Raw genomic sequence first — 20,910 nt, forward strand, 5'->3', positions numbered from 1 at the left:
TCTGTCAAGGAGAAGAGCCGAAGAGCTGGAGGAGTACTGCCCCTTTGCCTTTGCCTGTGCTTTGTTGGGTTGGCCTGCAGTTGCTTCTTCTGCCTGAAAGAGGACAAAGACTGGACTTTGTGAACTAGTCCTGCTTGTGAAGAGTCTCCAATAGCTTGGATTGAGCTTGCCTCCTCTTTTGAAGTCTCAGGGCCATTAAAGACTTCCTCTGCCAGCATGTGGACTCATTGCTGAGACTCCTGCCCTGCTAAGTGGTGTCCTATCCCGTCCCTGGGCACTTGAAAGGTGAAGCTTGTAGAACCAAGGTGGAAATCCACGACAAGAGCCATGTGGGGAAAACTTTGATGCACCACCTGCAATGTGGCTGTAAAAACAATGCACCCCCTGCATCGCGGCTGAGAAATCGATGCACCACCTGCATCACAGCTGGGAAATCAACGCATCACCTACATCGCGGCTGTAGAAATGACGCAACAGCTGCTTGCAGCAGCTGAAAACAATGCAACCTCCACGCAGAATGGTTTTCCGTCACTGTGTGGTTGGATTTTGCATGCATCATCACTGGGCAGCAAAATCAACATAAACCTGTATGGATGCGAGGTGCCCGGTCCGGAAATCGATGCATCCCTCCCTTGCAGGAGAGAAAAACGCTGCATCGCCTAACCGACTTGAGAAGAAGCAACACACGGCGCCACCTGCACATAAGGAATTGACGTACAGCGGACTTTTTCGACACACACTCACCTGTGCGGCTTAACTTTTGAAGTAAACCAGGTACTTAGTGTAACAACAACATTTACATTGTTTTCTATGGAGTAAGATTCTATTCTTTTGAAAATTCATAACTTTACTTGTGTATGCTGGAAATTTCTTGTTTTGGTCTTGTTTGATTTAGATAAATATTGGCTATGTTTCTAAACCAGTGTAGTGTCCACTTTGCAGTGTTTTCACTGTATTACTGTGTGTGTTGGTACAAATATTTTACACATTGACTTTGGGGAAAGCCTGACTACTTGTGCCAAGCTACCAAAGGGGTGGGCAGAGATTATCTTAAATGTGTACCTTCACTGCCTTGACTAGTGTTGGGGGCCCTGCTTGGACAGAGTGCAAACTGAGTGACAACCAGAGACCAGTCTTTTGACACCTTCGCCCAGTCTAACACACACATACTAGAATATGTAAGAAAGGAAATCTTGCCTCAACATCTATACATAGCAAATGGGCCTGACGATCAACACAATGAACAAAACCATGTCACTCAACATCACAAAACCTTCAAAAATAAAGATGGATTGAGACTACCGAGCCATGACTAAAGTTTTTACCTATGTAGGCAGTACTATCAGACATGATGGAAGAGCAGACAGTGACATAAAGAGGAGACTGAACAAGGCCAGAAATGCCTTCAGGATGCTCAACAATGTAATGTGGTCACCTCAGTAGAGAACCAACATCAAGCTAAGATTTTATTTTATCACAGCTTCATTCTGCTCGCACTCTTGTATGGATCAGAATGCTGACGGATAATGAAAAGCAGCATCACCAAACTCTCAGGCTTCTACACCAGTAACCTGAGAAGAATATTGTGCATAATCTGACCTTGTACCATCTACAATCAAGAACCAATCACCAGCAGATAAAAGAAAGAGAGCATGGACACCATCATCATTATGAGAAAAAGAGGGAGATGAATAGGACCTACCATCAGAAGAGACCAAGACTCAATGACAAGAACAGCACTCAACTGGACTTCAGAGATCAGACGGAAGAGAGGCAGGCCAAAGAACACATGGAGAAAAATGTAGACACAGAAATGAAGACCCTGAACCACAGCCGGGCCATCATACAGACACTTGCACAAAGAAGAGAGAAGTGGAGCTCCTTCATTGCTGCCAGTTGGCATAACAGACATTAAGTAAGTTTTTCTTAAAAATGAAATTTGAAATCCATCAGAAGGGGAGGTAGCATCCTGTATCTGAGAGGGCTATACAATATTGGAGAGGCATTGGATGCATTTCCAGTGATATCATTGGTTTTGGCAAGAAAATTTCAATTTTCTTCCCAGGGAACTCCTTTCACTATCCGGATACTTTTGACACCTTCGCCCAGTCAAACTTTTTACCTTCAGACTTAGGCCCAGATGAATTTGCACTACATTTTAAAAGCAAACACAATGCAAAGTGTTCTGTAGAGATTTTCAACCCATAGCTGTTAGAAATGGGGTCTTTGGTTGGTAGTCCGGACACTCCCTGTCCAAGCAAGGACCCTCACTCTAGTCAAGACAGGTCACAAATAATCCAAATTATCCTGTGCCCAACCTCTGGTAGCTTGGCACTGAGCAGTCAGGCTTAACTTAGAAGGCAATGTGTAAGGTATTTGTGCAATAAATATAACACAGTATAAACACCACAAAAATACACCACACAGGTTTAGAAAAATATAGATTATTTATCTAGATAAAATAAGGTTAAAATGATCAAGTATACACTGAAATATCACTTTAGAGAATGATAAAAAGAGTCTTAAGTTCTTAAAAGCAATAAGTGTCTCTTGCAAGCACAAAGTACCTGATTTGTGTCTAAATTATCCGCAAGGGAACACAGAGGAGGACAGGCATAGAAAACGAGGAGGTGTTTGTCGGTTTATCCAGGCACACACAATGTGTCACTAGTTTTCAAATCCTGGGCATGCAGGACGAAGTCACAGGGGCTGCGTCGATCCAGTGGGCGATGCAGGGAAATTTCTGTTGCACAGCAGGATCTGCATCAATTCTTCTCACAGGAAGTCAGGCTGCATCGTTCCGGCTCAGCTATGCGTTGATCCAGTTGGCTGTGAGTTGAAGTTCCGGTCGCAACTCTGACGCTCCGTCGATCTCCACTCAGGGAGCCAGGCTGCTTCGTTCCAGTTCGGCGTGCAGTGATTTTCTCACCGCGATGCAGGCTGTGCATCGTTTCTGGCAGGCTGTGCATCTAAATTTCGATGCACAAGGAGTTCTTTGCAGAGATTACTTCTTTTGCCCCTGATACTTCGGAAAACAGGAGGCAAGCCCATGGAGAGCACTTCTCAGCAGAGCCAGAGGGCAGCAAGGCAGTAGGGCAACAGCAGGGCAGCAGTCCCTTGCAGAAAAGCAATCAGGGGAGTCCTTTGGGCAGCCAGGCAGTTCCTCTTGACAGGTTGCAGGTTTGAGTCCAGAAGTTCTGAGTTGGTAGAGCAGAGGCCCTGTTTAAATACCCAAATGTGCCTTTGAAGTGGGGGAGACTTCAAAGAGTGGCTTAGAAGTGCACAAGGCCCCCTTTCAGGTCCATCCTTTCTGCCAGGGTCCCAGTAGGGGGTTTTGGCAGTCCATTGTGTAAGGGCAGGCCACTGCCTTTTGACATGGGGGGTTTGGCAGTCCATTGTGTAGGGGCAGGCCACTGCCTTTTAACATGTAATTGTCAGGCCCTCCAACCTCCCAGGCCAGGAAGACCCATTCAGTATGCAGATGTGTGCACGTGTGACTGAGCATCCTGTGTTTGGGGTTGTCTGAGTGAAATGCACAAGGGAGCTATCAACTAACCCAGCCAAACATGGATTGTAAGGCACAGAAGGATTTAAGTGCAGAGAAATGCTCACTTTCTAAAAGTGGCATTTCTAAAGTAGTAATATAAAATCCAACTTCACCAGTCAGCAGGATGTTGTATTACCATTCTGGCCATACTAAGGGCCTGATTCTAACTTTGGAGGACGGTGTTAAACCGTCCCAAAAGTGGCGGATATACCACCTACCGTATTACGAGTTCCATAGGATATAATGGACTCGTAATACGGTAGGTGGTATATCCGCCACTTTTGGAACGGTTTAACACCGTCCTCCAAAGTTAAAATCAGGCCCTAAATGTGGCCTGGTTACTCCTTTCAGATCATAATCTACCACTCAAACAGTATATGAGGGTAGCCCTAATGTTAGCCTATGAAAGGAGCAGGCCTCACAGCAGTATAAAACAATTTTAGGAGTTTTACACTACCAGGACATGTAAACTACACAGGCACATGTGCTGCCTTTTCCCTACATAGCCCCCTGCTCTATGGATTGCCTACGGCACACTTAAGGGTGACTTATATGTAGAAAAAGTGGAGTTTAAGGCTTGGCAAGTACCTTTAAACACACACTAGACACACAGGCCTTGCAATGGCAGGCCTGAGACATGGTTAGGGGGCTACTTATGTGGGTGGCACAATCAGTGCTGCAGGCTCACTAATAGCATTTAATCTACAGGCCCTGGGCACATGTAGTGTACTTTTACTAGGGACTTTTAAGTACATTAAATAAGCCGATTGGGTATGAGCCAATGTCATCATGTTTTAAGGGAAAGGGCATATGCACTTTAGCACTGGTTAGCAGTAGAAAGGTGTGCAGAGTCCTAAACCAGCAAAAACAGTGTAAAAAAATGGAGAGAGGCACGCATAAAGTTGAGGGTGACCATCCTAAAGCTGTCAGGTCTAACAATAGCAAATCATGATTTGCATTGGATTGTAACCAAAAAGTAATCCAAAGCTGTGCAATGCACTGCCTTGAATTACTTTGGGTCCATGCAACCACCAATGGATTTTGATGCAAATCCTATCCACAAAGAAATGTAGACAAATATTTGCTCAAAAATCCTGAACCACCTCAAGGCAGGCATAATGAGGAGAAATGTTTTGACTCTACCTCATTTTTTTCTCTTTGCATGTTCGCTGCTTTTTCCAGCACTCATACAAGGAGGGGAGCACCTTAAACCATAGTTTATGTTCAAGGAGAGACCTCTTCCTGTACAAAAATTATCATTAGCAAAACACAGAAACCCATGCACTTTATGCATTGCCTGGCAGCATAAAGTATGGTGTTGCTGGAAAGTAAAAGAACAGTGTCACAACTTAGTAGATATGGCACTATTCTGCTCTCTTCCCGCAGTGAAGCAATGTTACTTGTTGGGCTGAGTTGCATCATTTCCTAATAAATCTGTTTCACAGTCCACCTTTTGATCAGGGAATCCTCCAACGGAGCAAAGCTGTGGGATGTGACTGACAATGCATTCATGAAACAGGATACCTTCTCACTGAGGCCTTGTTGAAATCAGTCTACTGCTGCTGAGAAGCTCATAGTGGGGGAAACCTGTTTCTTCAGCCCGGGGAGTTCACGCTTTAGATGCATCAGCTAAGCATCCTGAGACCTTGATGGCCTGCCACTAGCAGGATCCATGTCAGTCTATGCAATTCAGACAAAAAGGCCCCATGCAGATTGTTGTGTCCCTGTAGTCACCCTTAGGCCAGCCAGCTGACCTTTGAAGTCCACTTCTTAGCCCTGGGTACAATTGGGTGCAGGTCCAGCCCTTCATGTCTCCTTATAGGTCTCAAACAGCAGATACAGGCCCTATTGATTTCTTCCACCTGTCCAAAGTATTCTGAAGAAGGTGTCTAGTGGTGCCACATTTATGTCTGACACTAGCTTGGATGTGGGTGACTCCTGGCCAGACAAATAGGATAAAAGATCCAGGGGCATCCCTCCCCATTTTTGCAGCAGTGTCCCTTACTCATGAAATCCAACATAGAGAAACCTTTTTCTATGTGCTTTGTGTATACACTCACAAATGTGATCAGGGTAGTCAGCAGCCCCTTCTCTGTTTTCACTCCAAACAAGTTCTGGGGGCAACTTCCCCTCTCCACCTGGTGTTGGGTCATTACGAGTGACAAGACAAAGGAGGGTTTTTTCAGGTGTCTGATTGCAACAAAGGAGGCCACTTTGAAGTGCATTAAGTTCCTGGGCACAGCCCAACTGTTCGTCCTGCCCGGGGAACAAAAACGCTTCATCATGGCTATCCATCAACTGGATGACAGTTGAGGGCTATTGCAAAATAGCCTCTGCGAGCTTCAGGCAGGGAAATTTATCAAATATTCAAATGCACTGTGAAGTCAGGATCGTCATAAATATCGAAAATAGTTATTTAGCCATTTTTCTAACAGGTCCCTGAAATGAGATAGCAGACTTAGGCCCTCATTCTGACCTTGGCGGGCGGCGGAGGCCGCCCGCCAAAGTCCCGCCGTCAGGTTACCGTTCCGCGGTCGAAAGACCGCGGCGGTAATTCTGACTTTCCCGCTGGGCTGGCGGGCGGTCTCCTTCAGACCGCCAGCCAGCCCAGCGGGAAAGAGGCTTCCACGATGAAGCCGGCTCGGAATCGAGCCGGCGGAGTGGAAGCTGTGCGACGGGTGCAGTTGCACCCGTCGCGTATTTCACTGTCTGCGCAGCAGACAGTGAAATACATGTAGGGGCCCTCTTACGGGGGCCCCTGCAATGCCCATGCCAGTGGCATGGGCACTGCAGGGGCCCCCAGGGGCCCCGTGACCCACCCTACCGCCATCCGGATCTCGGCGGTCCGACCGCCGGGATCTGGATGGGGGTAGGGGGGGTCGAAATCCCCGCGGCGGTGCAGCAAGCTGCGCCGCCGCGGAGGATTCAATGGGGCCGCGGTACACTGGCGGGACCCCGCCAGTGGTGCCGGTCCGACCGCGGCTTTACCGCCGCGATCGGAATCCCCATTGGAGCACCGCCGGCCTGTCGGCGGTGCTCCCGCGGTCCTCCGCCCTGGCGGTCAAAGACCGCCAGGGTCAGAATGAGGGCCTTAATATTTAATATTAATATGTAATATTGTTTTAGGACACAATATACATGCACTGGTGCCTGGTTAGAAGTATCCTAGTGCAGTTAAAAAGAAGGTGACAAAGCAAAAAGAGGTACTTTCTCAAAAAAGGTACTTTTTTTTGTTTAATATATTAAATACTTATTTTGCTTTTTTTATTTTACCAGGAGTTAATTTTTTTACTTCACTTCATAATTTTAATAACTGCAATGCATACATAACATTATTTCCTCTGTAGAATTTTGGATGCTTCTCAGTAACTGTATGTAATAGAATTGTGTTTCTTATTTAAGTTATAAATTAAACCTAAAGTTTGAAATAATTCAAAGTACATTAAATGAAAGACTAGCTACTAAATTGATGGGGTAACTTTGCCTGCTTAGATTACATTGAAATTACCTCATTGGCAGTAAATATGTGTACTGAATGGTTCATTGCCCTTACGTAGATATTTACCTTCAGACGAATTTGTAATACTGTTCTTGATAAAAATGTCCATCATCTGGCCAAAGATGATAAATCCAACGGGCAAGCCAAGGCCATTGATGAGTGCACAAATTAAGCCCACAATCATCAAGACAATGTCAAAGGCATCGGCAAACCTAAACTGAAAAATAGATAAAAATTAAGCAGTTATAGAAATCCTTTTCATGCTAATAAATGATGCAATATCACGTATGCATTGGAGAATAATGTTCTATTGTAATATAGAAGTTTTTCACAGACACTTCTTCAATCTTAAAGATTGATTCTGGAATAGGCAGTATTGGACTGAACTAAACAACACACATTCCACAAACTCTGAATTCCCCTGTCCAATATAGAGTGTGGGCAAAGGCTACCTTCACTGAGCTAGAGTTGCCCCAGGCTTCTCTTTTAAATCAACAATGAAGGGACCTCTGAATTTGGTGTTGAACCAGCATCGTATTTAGGGCTGGTGGATTGCCACTCCTTTTGGCAGCTCATATTTGCTTAAAGCTTACAAGTAAGTAATAATAGTCTTTTACTTCTTTCTGCGAATAAACTCCCATCATGTCAAGGACACATCATGCAGGTAGTGTAAATAGAAATCCATGTGAAGAGCATTTTTAGTCACCACAGTGGTGATGAAAATTACACCCTACAAGACAAGAAAGGTAGAATAGCAATGATGGAAATGTATTTTCACAGAAAGTGCCCGTCATGAAAGTGACAACAACCTCAGAGGATAAAGCAATGGCAGGGAAGTTTAAATGAGGCTGGACCACTCTCTATTATTGTGCTAGAGGTGTTTGTTATGCCACAGTGGGATCTGCTGCCTCTGAGTCCTATCTTTAAAAGAATCATAAACATACATTTAGATAATAGATATAGGAAAACCTCTTTTTCTTTTTTTCTCTCTCTTTGTAATATGCACTTTTGAGTTGTTCTGTGTTGTAGTGCTATGTGGAGTACACTATATATATTCTTTGATGTGTTGTTGTTGACTTAGATGGAGAATAATTAATTCAGAAGGTTATACTTTAAGGTTCTGTGAAATATAGGGTTTGCCATTCTTACATGTATTGAGAATATCTTAATGTTATTAGTCCAAACATCTTCCTAAATGTAGCAATACTTAAATATATGTATTTAATTCATCACCTTACATTAGTAAATTGTTAATTAAAAACTCCTTAAGGGATGAACTAACCAGCTCCAGAAATCCAACCATGATTTTCTTTGACTCTGTGGTATTGCCATTTTCATCTCTATGATAAATAATAAATGAAAAAGTGAAACTCTTTATTTGTGATTCCAAATTCTGATCTGCATACACAAATAAAATACTTAAACCTGTTTTTGCTTCTCTCCCGTTTCCCATTGACTGTACCATTTTCATCATTGTGGAAACTTGGGTTCTCATGACCTTTTCTTGGAATTCTGTCTGTGGAAACAAAGTTCTCAAAGTCATGTAGGTTTGGGAAAATTCATGAACCGGTATTGGATGTAAGCACTTTCTATCATGTAAGTCTAACCAAATTTTGTAATATATTCTGAGATTCAAATAATGGAAATTATGCTTTGAACAGTTTGCTACTATTTGCTTTTTTGAACAATGTATATTACTATCCATATAGCAGCCTGAAGATCTTAACATATGTTTTTTATCAATCCAGTCAGAACAATGTTTGCTTTCGGTTCAGACCTGCTTTTATAAGTCATAGTTTATTGACTTTGATCACTTAACAATTTGTCTTATCTGTGGCACATCTGTTTATTGATTAGGTTTTATTTTAGCATGGATGCAAATATAGATTTAGTTATGATTTTAATTCAGTTCATCATTATTGTATTGCTCTTAACAATAGCCTAAATAGCCTAAAAATTGCCACAGAATTTGGGGAGATTAACCTGAATCACGAAAAATGGTTTACTGAGGACATGTGGAATGGATGCCAGTCAACTGACAAAGGATATTTTCCATGAACTTCCAACCTCCACTTAAGCAAAAGAACATTTATGGTATATTTGGCATAGTGGTCAGTCTTACAAATAACCCTATCACCATAAAATGGGTTTCCAGTGCCACATAAAACATGCACACTTTTAGAAGACTTCCAACATTTCAGTGAAAGCACAACACAAGAAAAATCACACACCAATTTAGGAAAATAGAGTAAATCATAACAGATTATTTGGCTCCAGAATGACAAAAATCTAATCAGTAGAACTGGATTTATGGATTTTTAAAGTCTGAGAGAAAAACTATCACCTAAAAGATCAAAGTGGCATGACTGTGATGGAGCGTGGGTCTGATTCAAAAAGTGGATTGGACCCGGTCTTAATTTACTTTTGAACTTATTAGAAAATTTGAAAAAAAAAAGGTTCTGAGAAGGTAAAGTTCAGAGAGACAAGGCTGCAGACGATGTCAGAGGAGGAGGCTCTATTGTCAGGGAGCAGCTGGACCGCTCGTTTGGGCTTAGCCTCTTTATTTGAAGTCCAAAATATCTAACTGGACAAAGCTGGAGGTTGTAGCCAACAAGAATTCCATCATGCACCATAGCCCTTTGTCAAAGGAGTGCTAAACAGGATTTGCTGCTGCAGAAAAGAACATAGCGGAAGCTGCCACTAAGTTAGGCCGGACGGCGATGGCCTTGATTGGATAGGCAAGCAGGTTGACCGGGGTCTCCTCCCAGTTCACCCAGTTCACCTCCATCAAGGATCTAGGACTGGAGGCGGCCACTTGGAGGTTTGGAGGTTTGGACTCACTAAGACTGGGTCCAGATGTGGGTTCAAGATGGTTTTGGTCTATTCTGTCTCAGAGACTCTACTTAGGAGGCCAGCTAACTAGCCCTTGAGTTCACTCTGGTAGTCCTGGGTTCAGCAGTAGGACTGGGCTCACACAGCAGGGCGGGCATCTGAGGGTTCAAGGCATTCTTCAGGCAGCAAAGCAGTCCTTCCTGGTGCAGTATAGCAAAGCAGTCTTTTGAAGTACACAGCAGGCCACAGTAGCAGGCAGTCCTCTGAGAGTCCTTTCACAGGTCCAGAAAGTGAACAGAAGGGTAGGTCTGAAGGTCCTATATTTACACCCAGTGCCTTCTGTGAAGTAGGAGAAGGTTCTAGATAATTCCTTTTGAGGTTCTTGAGGTTTCCTGCCACCCTTGCCCTCGCTGTTTACATGAACAATGTAGTGGTGAGAAGTCCTTTTTGTCAAGGCAGGATATAATCTTGTCAATTATAATTGGAGCTGTGCCCAGTTCCGACTCCCCTACTGCAGGTTGATGTCCCACTGAGACACACCTACTACCCCAATTATGTGGCTGTCTGGAAGAAATAAACAAAGTCCAACTGCCAACTACACCCAGTCATGGGACCCAGGAATAGGGTGTGGGCAATAAATAGGACAGGAAAATGGCAGCTTCCTAAAAGTGGAATTTTCAAAATTGTATCTTAAAATCTGACTTTATCATTAAAGAGGTTTTAGCTCTAGTCCAAGTAAAGATGAAGAAAGTGCTTGCTTGTCTACAGCTAGCAGAAATAGCTTATCCACAGCACTAGGGGCCACTATGAAGCAGTGTAAGAAGTGAAGGAGGTTGAAAGTGAGACCCGTAGTTGCAACAACAAAGGACCAAGAATTATAGGAAGCAGAAGCTTTGAAGTGGGATTATACCGATATATCAAGAGGTTGGGCAGGAAAAGTAACTTGTGTTCAAAGCAGAAAGCCACAATGATTTCACTCCTGACACCGGGGGCTCAATGCTTCAGCTCATATACGGCACAATAAAAGAGCTTCAGACAGAAACCCAGGAGAGAAGCTTGATACAATTGTGGAGCGATCAACCCTGGTGGAAGCAGCCATGGGGGCAGGTCGAATCCCAACGTAGACAACTTTCTGACGTTATGTGGAAACTGGAGGACTTTGAAGATCACGAATGGTGCTGAAGGCAGTGACATACGAGCATTTATGATTGACCATCTTAAAAACACTTTCCCCAAACTCACTTCCTGGAATTGTGAGGAAGAAATACAAAGAGAATATAGATTCCTGCTGACGTAAAATAAAAAACAGGGGGAGCTTCTTGCTAATGCAGTCTAGCTTTGAGAAAGCCCACCCGGATTCACAAAGGTGTTTCAATGGACACTAAGGCCCTCATTACAACATTGGCGGTAAATCCCGCTTACCGCCGTGCAGAAGAACGCCAACACACCGCTGCGGAATTCCGCCACAGCTATTACTACCCACAGCTCAGAATCTGTCAAAATCTAGACACCCACACAAGTCCGCCACACCAAATGTCAGTGATCAACTGGCGATAACAAAACCTCCACCGTCACACCAACAGGAATAGGCCCACCCTATCACGATCCACGAATCCACGCTGCGGACTTTCATCCTCGGTATTCCATTGGTGGTTCACACCGCCGCGCTCAAAATACACACACATATACAAAACACAACCACATTGGACATTTTGAAATACACACACCTGATACACATACACACACCACTTTCACACACCCAATACAATATAAAACACACACCCACATTACCCACAAACTCATACAACCAAACTGTTTTGAGAAGTAGAGAGGCAGCAAAGCAAAGACCACACCAGCATACAGAGGCACACAACACCATCACTCATACACCTTCCACGCACAAAACACCACACACCCCTAAACATCACCCTACACAGCAGAACACAACCACCTCACACATCACCCACACCATCCCATGGCACCGCAAAGACATCCCAGGTTTTCTGAGGAGGAGCTCAGGGTCATGGTGGAGGAAATTATCCGGGTAGAGCCACAGCTATTCGGATCACAGGTGCAGCACACCTCCATAGCTAGGAAGATGAAGCTATGGCGCAGAATCGTGGACAGGGCCAATGCAGTGGGACAGCACCCAAGAACACGGGATGACATCAGGAAGAGTAGGAATGACCTACGGGGGAAGGTGTGTTCTGTGGTCTCAAGACACCACATTGTGGACCCCCACCTCCTCCCCCACAACTAACAACATGGGAGGAGCAGGTCTTGGCTAAAGTGCATCCTGAGGGCCTCGCAGGAGTAGCTGGAGCAATGGACTCTGGTAAGTCAAAGTTTTAACTACTTCATCCCCCACCCTACCTGTATGCTATCACATACCCCCACCCTCGCCCTCACCCCCATCTCTCCAACTCCTGACATATATCCCACTATCACAAACCACATATCCCAACACCAAGCCCTGCATGCAACAACAAAGCATGGACACCCATCACCAATGCATGTCCACTACAGATACCCACACAGACCCCTAAACAATTACCACACAAGATCCTACACAAGAATGTAAGCATTGGGGTACAGGGTCACCCACCCATTGCACACCATGGCACACACAGATGCAATAATCATGCCTTTACACCCCTGCAGGACCCCTACCCAACGTCACCGGATAGGAGGTTCCATAAATGTCCGCTAACCCCACAGAAGAGGCCCACAGTGATGACATCAGCTCTGTCCAACAGGATCTAGACGACCAGCCCAGCCCATCTGGGACCTCGAGACAGTCGGTTCCCCTCACACAGTCACAGGCCACCACAGAGCCTCCCCCTCAGGAAACACCAACACAGCGCCCACCCAGCAGGCCCATACCTCTGTCCCCAGGACACGTCAAGCAGCAGTGTGTCCACCACTACAGTGAACCCAGGCTAACCCACCACCACAAAAACAGCAGGGACCTGGGGGCAGTGGCAGTGGGCACATTGTTCAGGGGACAGAGGCCCAGGAAAACCGGGGAACTGGGAGGTCTGCTGTGCGACAGGGGGAGGACAGGCCCAGGGAACCCACTCTCCACGAGGCCCTCTCCAACATCATGGGAGCGTACCATCATTCCAAGGAGATGATGGCAACAGTACTGGCCAAGTTTCAAGAGACCCAGCGGCTGCAGGAGGAACAGTATTTGGGGTTCAAGGAGCAACTCAAATCCATCAACACCACCCTGGGCACCATTGTAGGGGTGCTGAAGGACCTCGTGAACACCAGGAGGGACACTCTGGCACAACAAGGGGCCCCTGACACTAGCCTCGTTTATGAACTGCCCACCACCTCCTCCGGCGCTAGTGGACAGGAGGCCCCACCACAGGACCACAACTCCAGCACCCCACCCCCTGCAGATGGAGAACCACCCTGCAAGCAGTCCCTGAGATCCAGGACAAAGACAGAGAACAATGCCAAGACCCCCGCCAAGAAATGAGACCACCCTGAATGTCATCCTTCTGTCCCACTTTGTCACCCTGTCCATCCTTAAACTGACATTGCTCCACTTCCTATGCCCCTTTGGACAATGCACCTGTGAGACAAATAGACTGGACTCTGCTATGGACAATCCTCCACAATCACCCCTGACCATTTTACAACCCCTTCCACTATTTTGCACTTAAATAAACATCCTTCAATCACAAAACAATCTGGAGTCAATCTGTGCTTTCACTAATGTGTATTTGCAATAACTGAAGAAAATAGCAATTTCCATTCTATTGTCAACATACCTATGTCACACAGCTCTAGTCCATGAGGTAACATAACAGAGGTCACACAGTGGGACCCACATCTGTGAAATCGAAAAGGAAAATGACAAATCAGGGTCCAAACACTGGTTGAAAGTCACAGACAGATGAGAGGTAGAACAATTTTATCAGATGTAGGAGGCAGTGATGTCTTCTTACCTGTGTCTCACTGGAGGTATTGCTGGATCACGGTGTTTCTGTTGTCTATGTCCTCTTCTTCTGCCTCCTCTTCTTCACTGTCCACAGGCTCCACAGCTGCCACAAGACCTCCTTCTGGACCATCCTCCTGCGGAAAAGGCACATGTTGTCGCAAAGCCAAGTTGTGCAGCATACAGCAGGCCACGATGATCTGGCACACCTACTTTGGTGAGTAGTATAGGGAACCACCTGTCATATGGAGGCACCGGAACCTGGCCTTCAGGAGGCCGAGGGTCCTCTCTATAACCCTCCTAGTTCGCCCATGTGCCTCATTGTAGCGTTCCTCTGGGGTCAGTAGCCATGACAAGTTGGGGTACCCAGAGTCACCTGCAAATGTCGAGGGACAACTGTTAGACACACACTAACCCTTAGGGAGAACCCCAGACAACTAATCACAGGGTATAGGGTCCTTGTCCTCACTTATTAGCCACACACGGTGCCTCTGGAGTTGCCCCATCACATAAGGGATGCTGCTATTCCTCAGAATGTAAGCGTCATGCAGTGAGCCAGGAAACTTGGCATTCACATGGGAGATGTACTGGGCGGCCAAACACACCATCTACACATTCATAGAATGGTGACTCTTCCGGTTTCTGTACACCTGTTCACTCCTGCGGGGGGGGTACCACTACGCCACATGTGTCCCATCAATGGCACCAATGAAGTTGGGGATATGTCCCAAGGCATAGAAGTCACCTTTCACTGTTGGCAAGTCCTCCACCTGAGGGAAAACAATGTAGCTGCGCACGTGTTTCAGCAGGGCAGACAACACTCTGGACAACACGTTGGAGAACATAGGCTGGGACATCCCTGATGCTATGGCCACTGTAGTTTGAAAATACCCACTTGCCAGAAAATGGAGTACTGACAGGACCTGCAATAGAGGGGGTATCCCTGTGGGATGGCGGATAGCTGACATCAGGTCTGGCTCCAACTGGGCACACAGTTCCTGGATTGTGGCACGATCAAGTCTGTAGGTGACTATTACATGTCGCTCTTCCATTGTCGACAGTTCCACCAGTGGTTTGTACACCGGAGGATGCCGCCATCTCCTCACCTGCCCCAGCGGACGTGCTCTATGGATGAAAACAGCGATCAGAGGGTCAGCCAACACTGAGGTACTAAAAATAACATCTTTATTGCACACATTTGTCAATCCGCTATGTGCCTGTCTTAGTGTGTATGCAAGGCCTAGATATGTGTGACGCATTTAAAATTAATGCCATGTGGCCCCCTGCAATGGCGGCTGCCTGACCTGTAATGTGGGACAAGGGGATATGAGGTAATTGCGCTGGCGTTCTACACCGTCGCTGTAGGCGGTCGAAGATTGCAGCGCAATCCTGCATTGGTTAACATTGGACCCTATGGGTCCCAGGAGCCAATGACGATGTACGCCGGCGGTGACGGCACACACCACCGTGGACGTGACCACCATTTTCTCTCTGTTCACTCACTTGATACCTGATCTTTGACAGGAGAGGACCTACACTGCAAGTGCTGCAGTGACCTGTGTCTGGAGGCGACAATGGCTCATGTGTCTAGGGAAAGGGCCCCTGCCTTCACTTCGGAGGATTTGGAGAAACTAGTGGATGGGGTCCTCCCCAGTACATGCTACTCTACAGTCCTCCAGACAAACAGGTGAGTACGCTGTGAGCATGCTGTATGGGCAATGCCTGTTTGGAGTGGTGTGGATGTGAGATGGGGGGGTGAGGCCTGCATGATCTGACGGTGAGTGTATGTGCGTCTGGGCAAGGGTGGGAACGTGGGCCAATGAGTTTGACAGTCCGGGCGGTTAAAGTTTTTCCTTTTCCCCTGTACTATTCCTCTAGGTCAGCGCCCACCAGAAGAAGCATATTTGGCGGGTCATCGCCAAGGACGTCCGGGCCCTGGGGGTCCACCACAGATGGAGCACCCACTGCCATAAAAGATGGGAGGACATTCACCGCTGGAGCAAGAAGACCGCAGAGGACCAACTGAGGATGGCCTCCCAACGTGGGAGGGGTGCCCGTCGCACCATCGCACCCTTATGTTCCGGATCCTGGCAATGGCATATCCGGAGTTAGATGGGTGCTTGAGGGCATCACAGCAGCCATCCATCTGACCCTGTGAGCATTGGAGGTGTCTGGGTGGGGGAGGTGGGCTGTGGGTTCCCCTAGGCTAGGGCTAGCCTTGTAGGCAAGGACCCTTTGTGAGGCAGGCTAAGTGGCACCCTAATCCCACCAGTAGTAAGAGCCATCTACACCTAGTCAGGCTCCTGTGACTTCCATGTGTGCAACAATCGGGCATAGGCCATGTACCCCATGTCCCTGTGATGAATTAGGGAACTCTAAGTGCATGGTGTAGTGCAGAGGGCTGCTGTGTCTGTAGTGTCCGCCAACGGTAGCGGTATTGCATGTATTGAACATGTCTTCCTACTTTCTTCCCCCCCTTTTTGTGGTCTCCCTGTTCTTGTGTGCATTAGCATCATCAGACGGAGGAGCTGTGCCAACGGAGCAGGAGGGAGCTGCATCTCACATGGCCCTGGAGGGCGACACTATGGAGTCCGAATTCACCAGTGGGATGGAGGGCGAGGGGAGCTCCACGCCGGGGACTGGAGCAGAGACCAGCGACACCGACTCCTCCTCTGATGGGAGCTCCCTTGCAGTGGCGGGCCCCTCTGTGCCCCCGCATCTACCGGTACAGCCGCCACCCCCCCTACTAGCACCGCCCTCTCAGCAGCCCCTCAGCATGTGACCAGTGGCCGCTCACCCAGGAGGGTGGGCATCTCCTTTGCCCCAGGTACCTCAGGCCCTGCCCCAGTCAGCCCTGCTGCCCTCAGTGAGGAGGCCATTGACCTCCTGAGATCCCTCACTGTTGGGCAGTCTACCATTTTGAATGCCATCCAGGGTGTAGAAAGGCAGTTGCAACAAACTAATGCATACCTGGAGGGCATTCATTCTGGTCAGGCAGCCCAAAAGAGAGCATTTCAGACTCTGGCCTCAGCACTGATTGCAGCCATTGTCCCTGTGTCCAACCTCCCCCCTCCAACTCCTCCACCCAGACCCAATCCCCCAGTACCTCAGTCTATCCCAAGCACACCATCAGAGCAACATGCAGACACCTCAACACACAAGGGTAGCTCTGGCAAACATAAGCACCTCACATCCCACAGGCACTCACACAAGCATCATACCCATGCACACATACCTACATCCACAGCCTCCACTGTGTCCCCCTCCTCCATGTCTCCCTCCTCCCTCCCTGTCACGTCTCCACTCACACCTGCATGCACTACATCTTTAGCCACTACCTCCATCACCAGCACGCACATCACCACACACCGCTCACGTGCACTCACCACCCCCACTACCATTCACACATCCCCTGTGTCCTCTACCAGTGTGCCTGTGAGCCCTCCTCCCAAACTACACAAACGCAGTCACACACCCACCCAACAGCCATCCACCTCACGACAGCCTCCAGCCTATGCACCTTCACCCAAAGTCAGCAAACGAACACCTCCTACAACAACTACCTCCTCCTCCAATCCCAAATCCCCTCCATCTACCTGTCCCAGTGTGTCTAAAAAACATTTCCTGTCAAACCTTGACGTCTTCCCTTCACCTCCCCCACCCCTTCCGTCTCCTAGGGCCCACCTTTCCAGGTGCCAGCCCAGCACCTCAGCCACCACATCACCGGGCACAGTGGTGCCAGCAGTAACCGGATTCTGGAGTGTGCCAAGCAGCAGGGCTGCCAGTGTCCCAAGGAGCAAGGCCAAGGACATTCCCCCACCTCCTAAACAGAAGAAGTTGCCCACATCCCGGAGGAAGAAGGCCAAAACACCTGCCACCAAGGGCTCAGCCAGGACAACAGTTGGGACTGGCAAGACAGCTGCGCCACCATCCAAGGTGGAGAAGGGCCTGAAAAACAAAGGCAAGTCAACGTCGCCGCCAACCTGCATGGTGGACAAGACCACCACCGGCACCGCCGCTCAGGACACCGCTGCCAGCAGCAAGCTCAGTGAGCCCCCCACCAGCACCGCCGCTCAGGACACCGCCGCCAGCAGCAAGCTGAGTGAGCCCCCCACCAGCACCGCTGCCCAATGAGCGCCGCAAGCATTGCCGCTACTGAGCCCACCATCAGCACCGCCAGCGGCCACGCCACATCCTGAGCCAGTGGCACCACCGCAGACATGGCTGCCATCCCCAGTGGTCATTCGGACGAGGCTGGTGGTTAGTTCCAGTGGCCTGGCCAGCTTGCATGTAGCACCACCGTCAGTGGAGTGTCAAATCCACTACCTCAGTCCTTGGCAGGATGAAGCACTCTGGGCACAAAGCCCCCTCCAGAACCAGTGGAGAAAGGCATCCACTTGAGAGACTGTGGCTTTGCACTCCCCAGGATAAAGCAGTGGGCAAACCACCCACTGGAAAGACTTGAGAGACTGTGGCTTTGAACTCCCCAGGATGCAGCAGTGGGCAAACCACCCACTGGAAAGACTTGAGAGACTGTGGCTTTGCACTCCCCAGGATGAAGCAGTGGGCAAACCACCCACTGGAAAGACTTGAGAGACTGTGGCTTTGCACTCCCCAGGATGAAGCAGTGGGCAAACCACCCCCTGGAAAGACTTGAGAGACTGTCGCTTTACACTCCCCAGGATAAAGCAGTGGGCAAACCACCCACTGTAAAGACTTGAGAGACTGTAGCTTTGCACTCCCCAGGATAAAGCAGTGGGCAAACCACCCACTGGAAAGACTTGAGAGACTGTAGCTTTGCACTCCCCAGGATACATCAATTGGCATGGAGCCCCCTCATGGAGCTGGTGTCGTGCACTCATCCGGCTGAGGTGCCTCCCCTTCCCTTCCCCCTGAGGTGCCTTGTGTGGGTTTCGTACATGCATTTTGGGCCCAGTGGTCCACGGACTATATTGGTGCAGGACCTGGACTTTAATTCTTGGTTTACATATTTGTTCATAGTGTATATATATTTTTGACTAATGGATGTTTATTGATTACAATGGTTTCAATCATTTCCTTTTGTCCATGCGTTCTTCCAGGGGGGATTGGGGGGTGTAAATGTAATGTTTCAGCATGTATTGGTGTGTGTGATGTTGTGGGTGAGGGTGGGGGTGTTGCGTGTTGCATGTGTGTGTCACTCTCTTTTCCCTCCCCTGTGTCGTAGGTGCAGTACTCACTGTGGTCTTCGCCGCCGTCAGTCATGCTCCTGGTAGAGGAGCAGGAAGACAATCGCAGGGAGTGTTTGGAGTTCCGGCTCCATGGCGTCCTCGTTCCTCGTGGGTTGTGTAGAGGTGAGTGTTTCCCCTTCCAAGTCCTGTTTCCGCCGTGTTTTTGTTTGCGTTGAATCCGCCCCGGAGAAGGTGGCGGATTGGCCTGTCAAAATAGTGTGGGTGGAACATTGTCTTCTGTCTGACTGTTGGCGGTGACAGCCATGCTGTTTGTTTCTACTGCCGTGGCGGTCGGACTGTTAAAGTGGCTGTCTATGTTGGCGGTTTCCGCCATGGTCATAGGTCCATGTTTTTTACCGCCGGCCTGTTGACGGTTTTACTGTCGCTTTAACACCGACCACCAGGGTTGCAATGAGAGCCTAATTCTTTCTGTGCCCCTATTTTTGCCTGGTTACAGTGGAACACAAATGGAGATTGAGCCAGAAGATTAAGCCATTTCAAGAGGTGGGGCAATGTTTTTTTTACTTGCCCCTGCTTGCCTGAAAAAGGTGACTAAGGCCAAACTAGAAGTTTCACATCTGAGATGCTGGCCAAGGAATATCTGAACAATCTGATAACAGTCAGGCTAATTAGTTGTTCATTATGTCTGCCAGTTGGCTACACTGTGGTATATTAGGGTTGACTGCATATGTTTATTTGTATTTATCTGTACTTGTATTGGTATATATTACAGTACATATCTTGGTGGAGCGCTTCTGAAATTAATATAGCCCAGGCATATTGTCTGGTGAAACCAGAATAAGAGTATGATTAGTGTATGACTAGTCCAATGTTCAATGAACATTAGTGAATCACTTAAATTATATGCTGGTGGCTAGATTTTTTTTTTTATTGCAGCTGATGGGGGAGCTTGCAGTGGCATAAAGGAAACCCACTATTCAGGCCACAGGGGGCCTGATTGCTTCAGATGGTAGGGGTGTTGGATGAGATGGTGGGTGAGAGGGTGGATGAGAGTTGGGTTATGGGTGGGGGTAAGGCTAGGGCTGGCAATGGTTATGGGTTGGTTCTGGGTAGGAAAGGGAAAGACAGGGGAGGAGGGTTGTATGCGCAGGAATAGAAGGGGGGTTCAGCTAAAAAGGATGCATGAGAAGGGGATGGAGGGAGTAGCTATAGGGATGATAGCATGGAGTAGAAAACACTGTAATATGGAACCAGCTTGGCTACACAGAAGAAAAAAGTGGGGTCCACATGAGGAAAAGTTCAACCAACAGAGGTTAAAATGGTATGGCCAAAGCCAGGGCAGGTGCTTTCCCGGTGGGGTCTTGTATCAGGATTATGGGTAAGTTGTCAATAGCATCAGGAACATTTGTGGCTTAAACAATGCCAGTAAAAGAAGAAAGGTTGGTGAGGATCTTAAGGCTATGAGAGCAGACATTTATTGTCTCAACCAGATGCACATAGGGGGTGCTAAGAGGCATTATTAGAAACTCCAGATCTGACCCTTGTGGCCAGCAGATCTCAGACCACAAGGACTAGAGGTGTTGCTATACTTGCCCATGGCAAGCTGTGTGGTTTTATTCATTGTTCTACAGATAACCACGGGAGATAGGTTAATAATGAATGTCAGCATAATACAGGATCTTTCACCCTATGCTCACTGTAAGGCCCAATAGTGAATGAGCCAGAGGTATTCGACTTTTCATCAGTACAGCTCGCCGCTTGGCCCACCTCCTACCTCGTATACGGTGATGTGAACTTTAATGGATTGTGCACTATCCCAAGAGAGAGAACCGGCTCCAATCTCGGCTCTGTGTAGTTTTGAGAAGTAGTAAGATCTGGTGGATGGGTAGCCTAAGCTTAAAGCACCAGACCCAGG

At 47.7% G+C, this 20,910-nt stretch overlaps 1 protein-coding gene across 3 annotated transcripts in view; it reads right to left on the minus strand.

Moving 5' to 3' along the window:
- LOC138262023 (ATP-dependent translocase ABCB1-like) overlaps positions 1-20,910 on the minus strand; it is a 935,493-nt gene that overhangs the window by 800,927 nt on the left and 113,656 nt on the right. The window contains exons 3-5 of one of the 3 annotated variants that reach the window (XM_069211682.1): positions 8,472-8,562; positions 8,329-8,386; positions 7,113-7,263 (exon numbers count right to left, since the gene is read on the minus strand). In XM_069211682.1, coding sequence (XP_069067783.1) covers positions 7,113-7,263; positions 8,329-8,386; positions 8,472-8,562 — 300 coding nt within the window. Of the gene's footprint in view, positions 1-7,112; positions 7,264-8,328; positions 8,387-8,471; positions 8,563-20,910 lie in introns of those variants that run through there. The other 2 variants (XM_069211683.1, XM_069211684.1) reach the window with 2 other exon arrangements.

This window comes from Pleurodeles waltl, chromosome 10 (genome assembly GCF_031143425.1).
Source record: "Pleurodeles waltl isolate 20211129_DDA chromosome 10, aPleWal1.hap1.20221129, whole genome shotgun sequence".
In the NCBI taxonomy this organism is placed as follows: Eukaryota; Metazoa; Chordata; class Amphibia; order Caudata; family Salamandridae; genus Pleurodeles; species Pleurodeles waltl.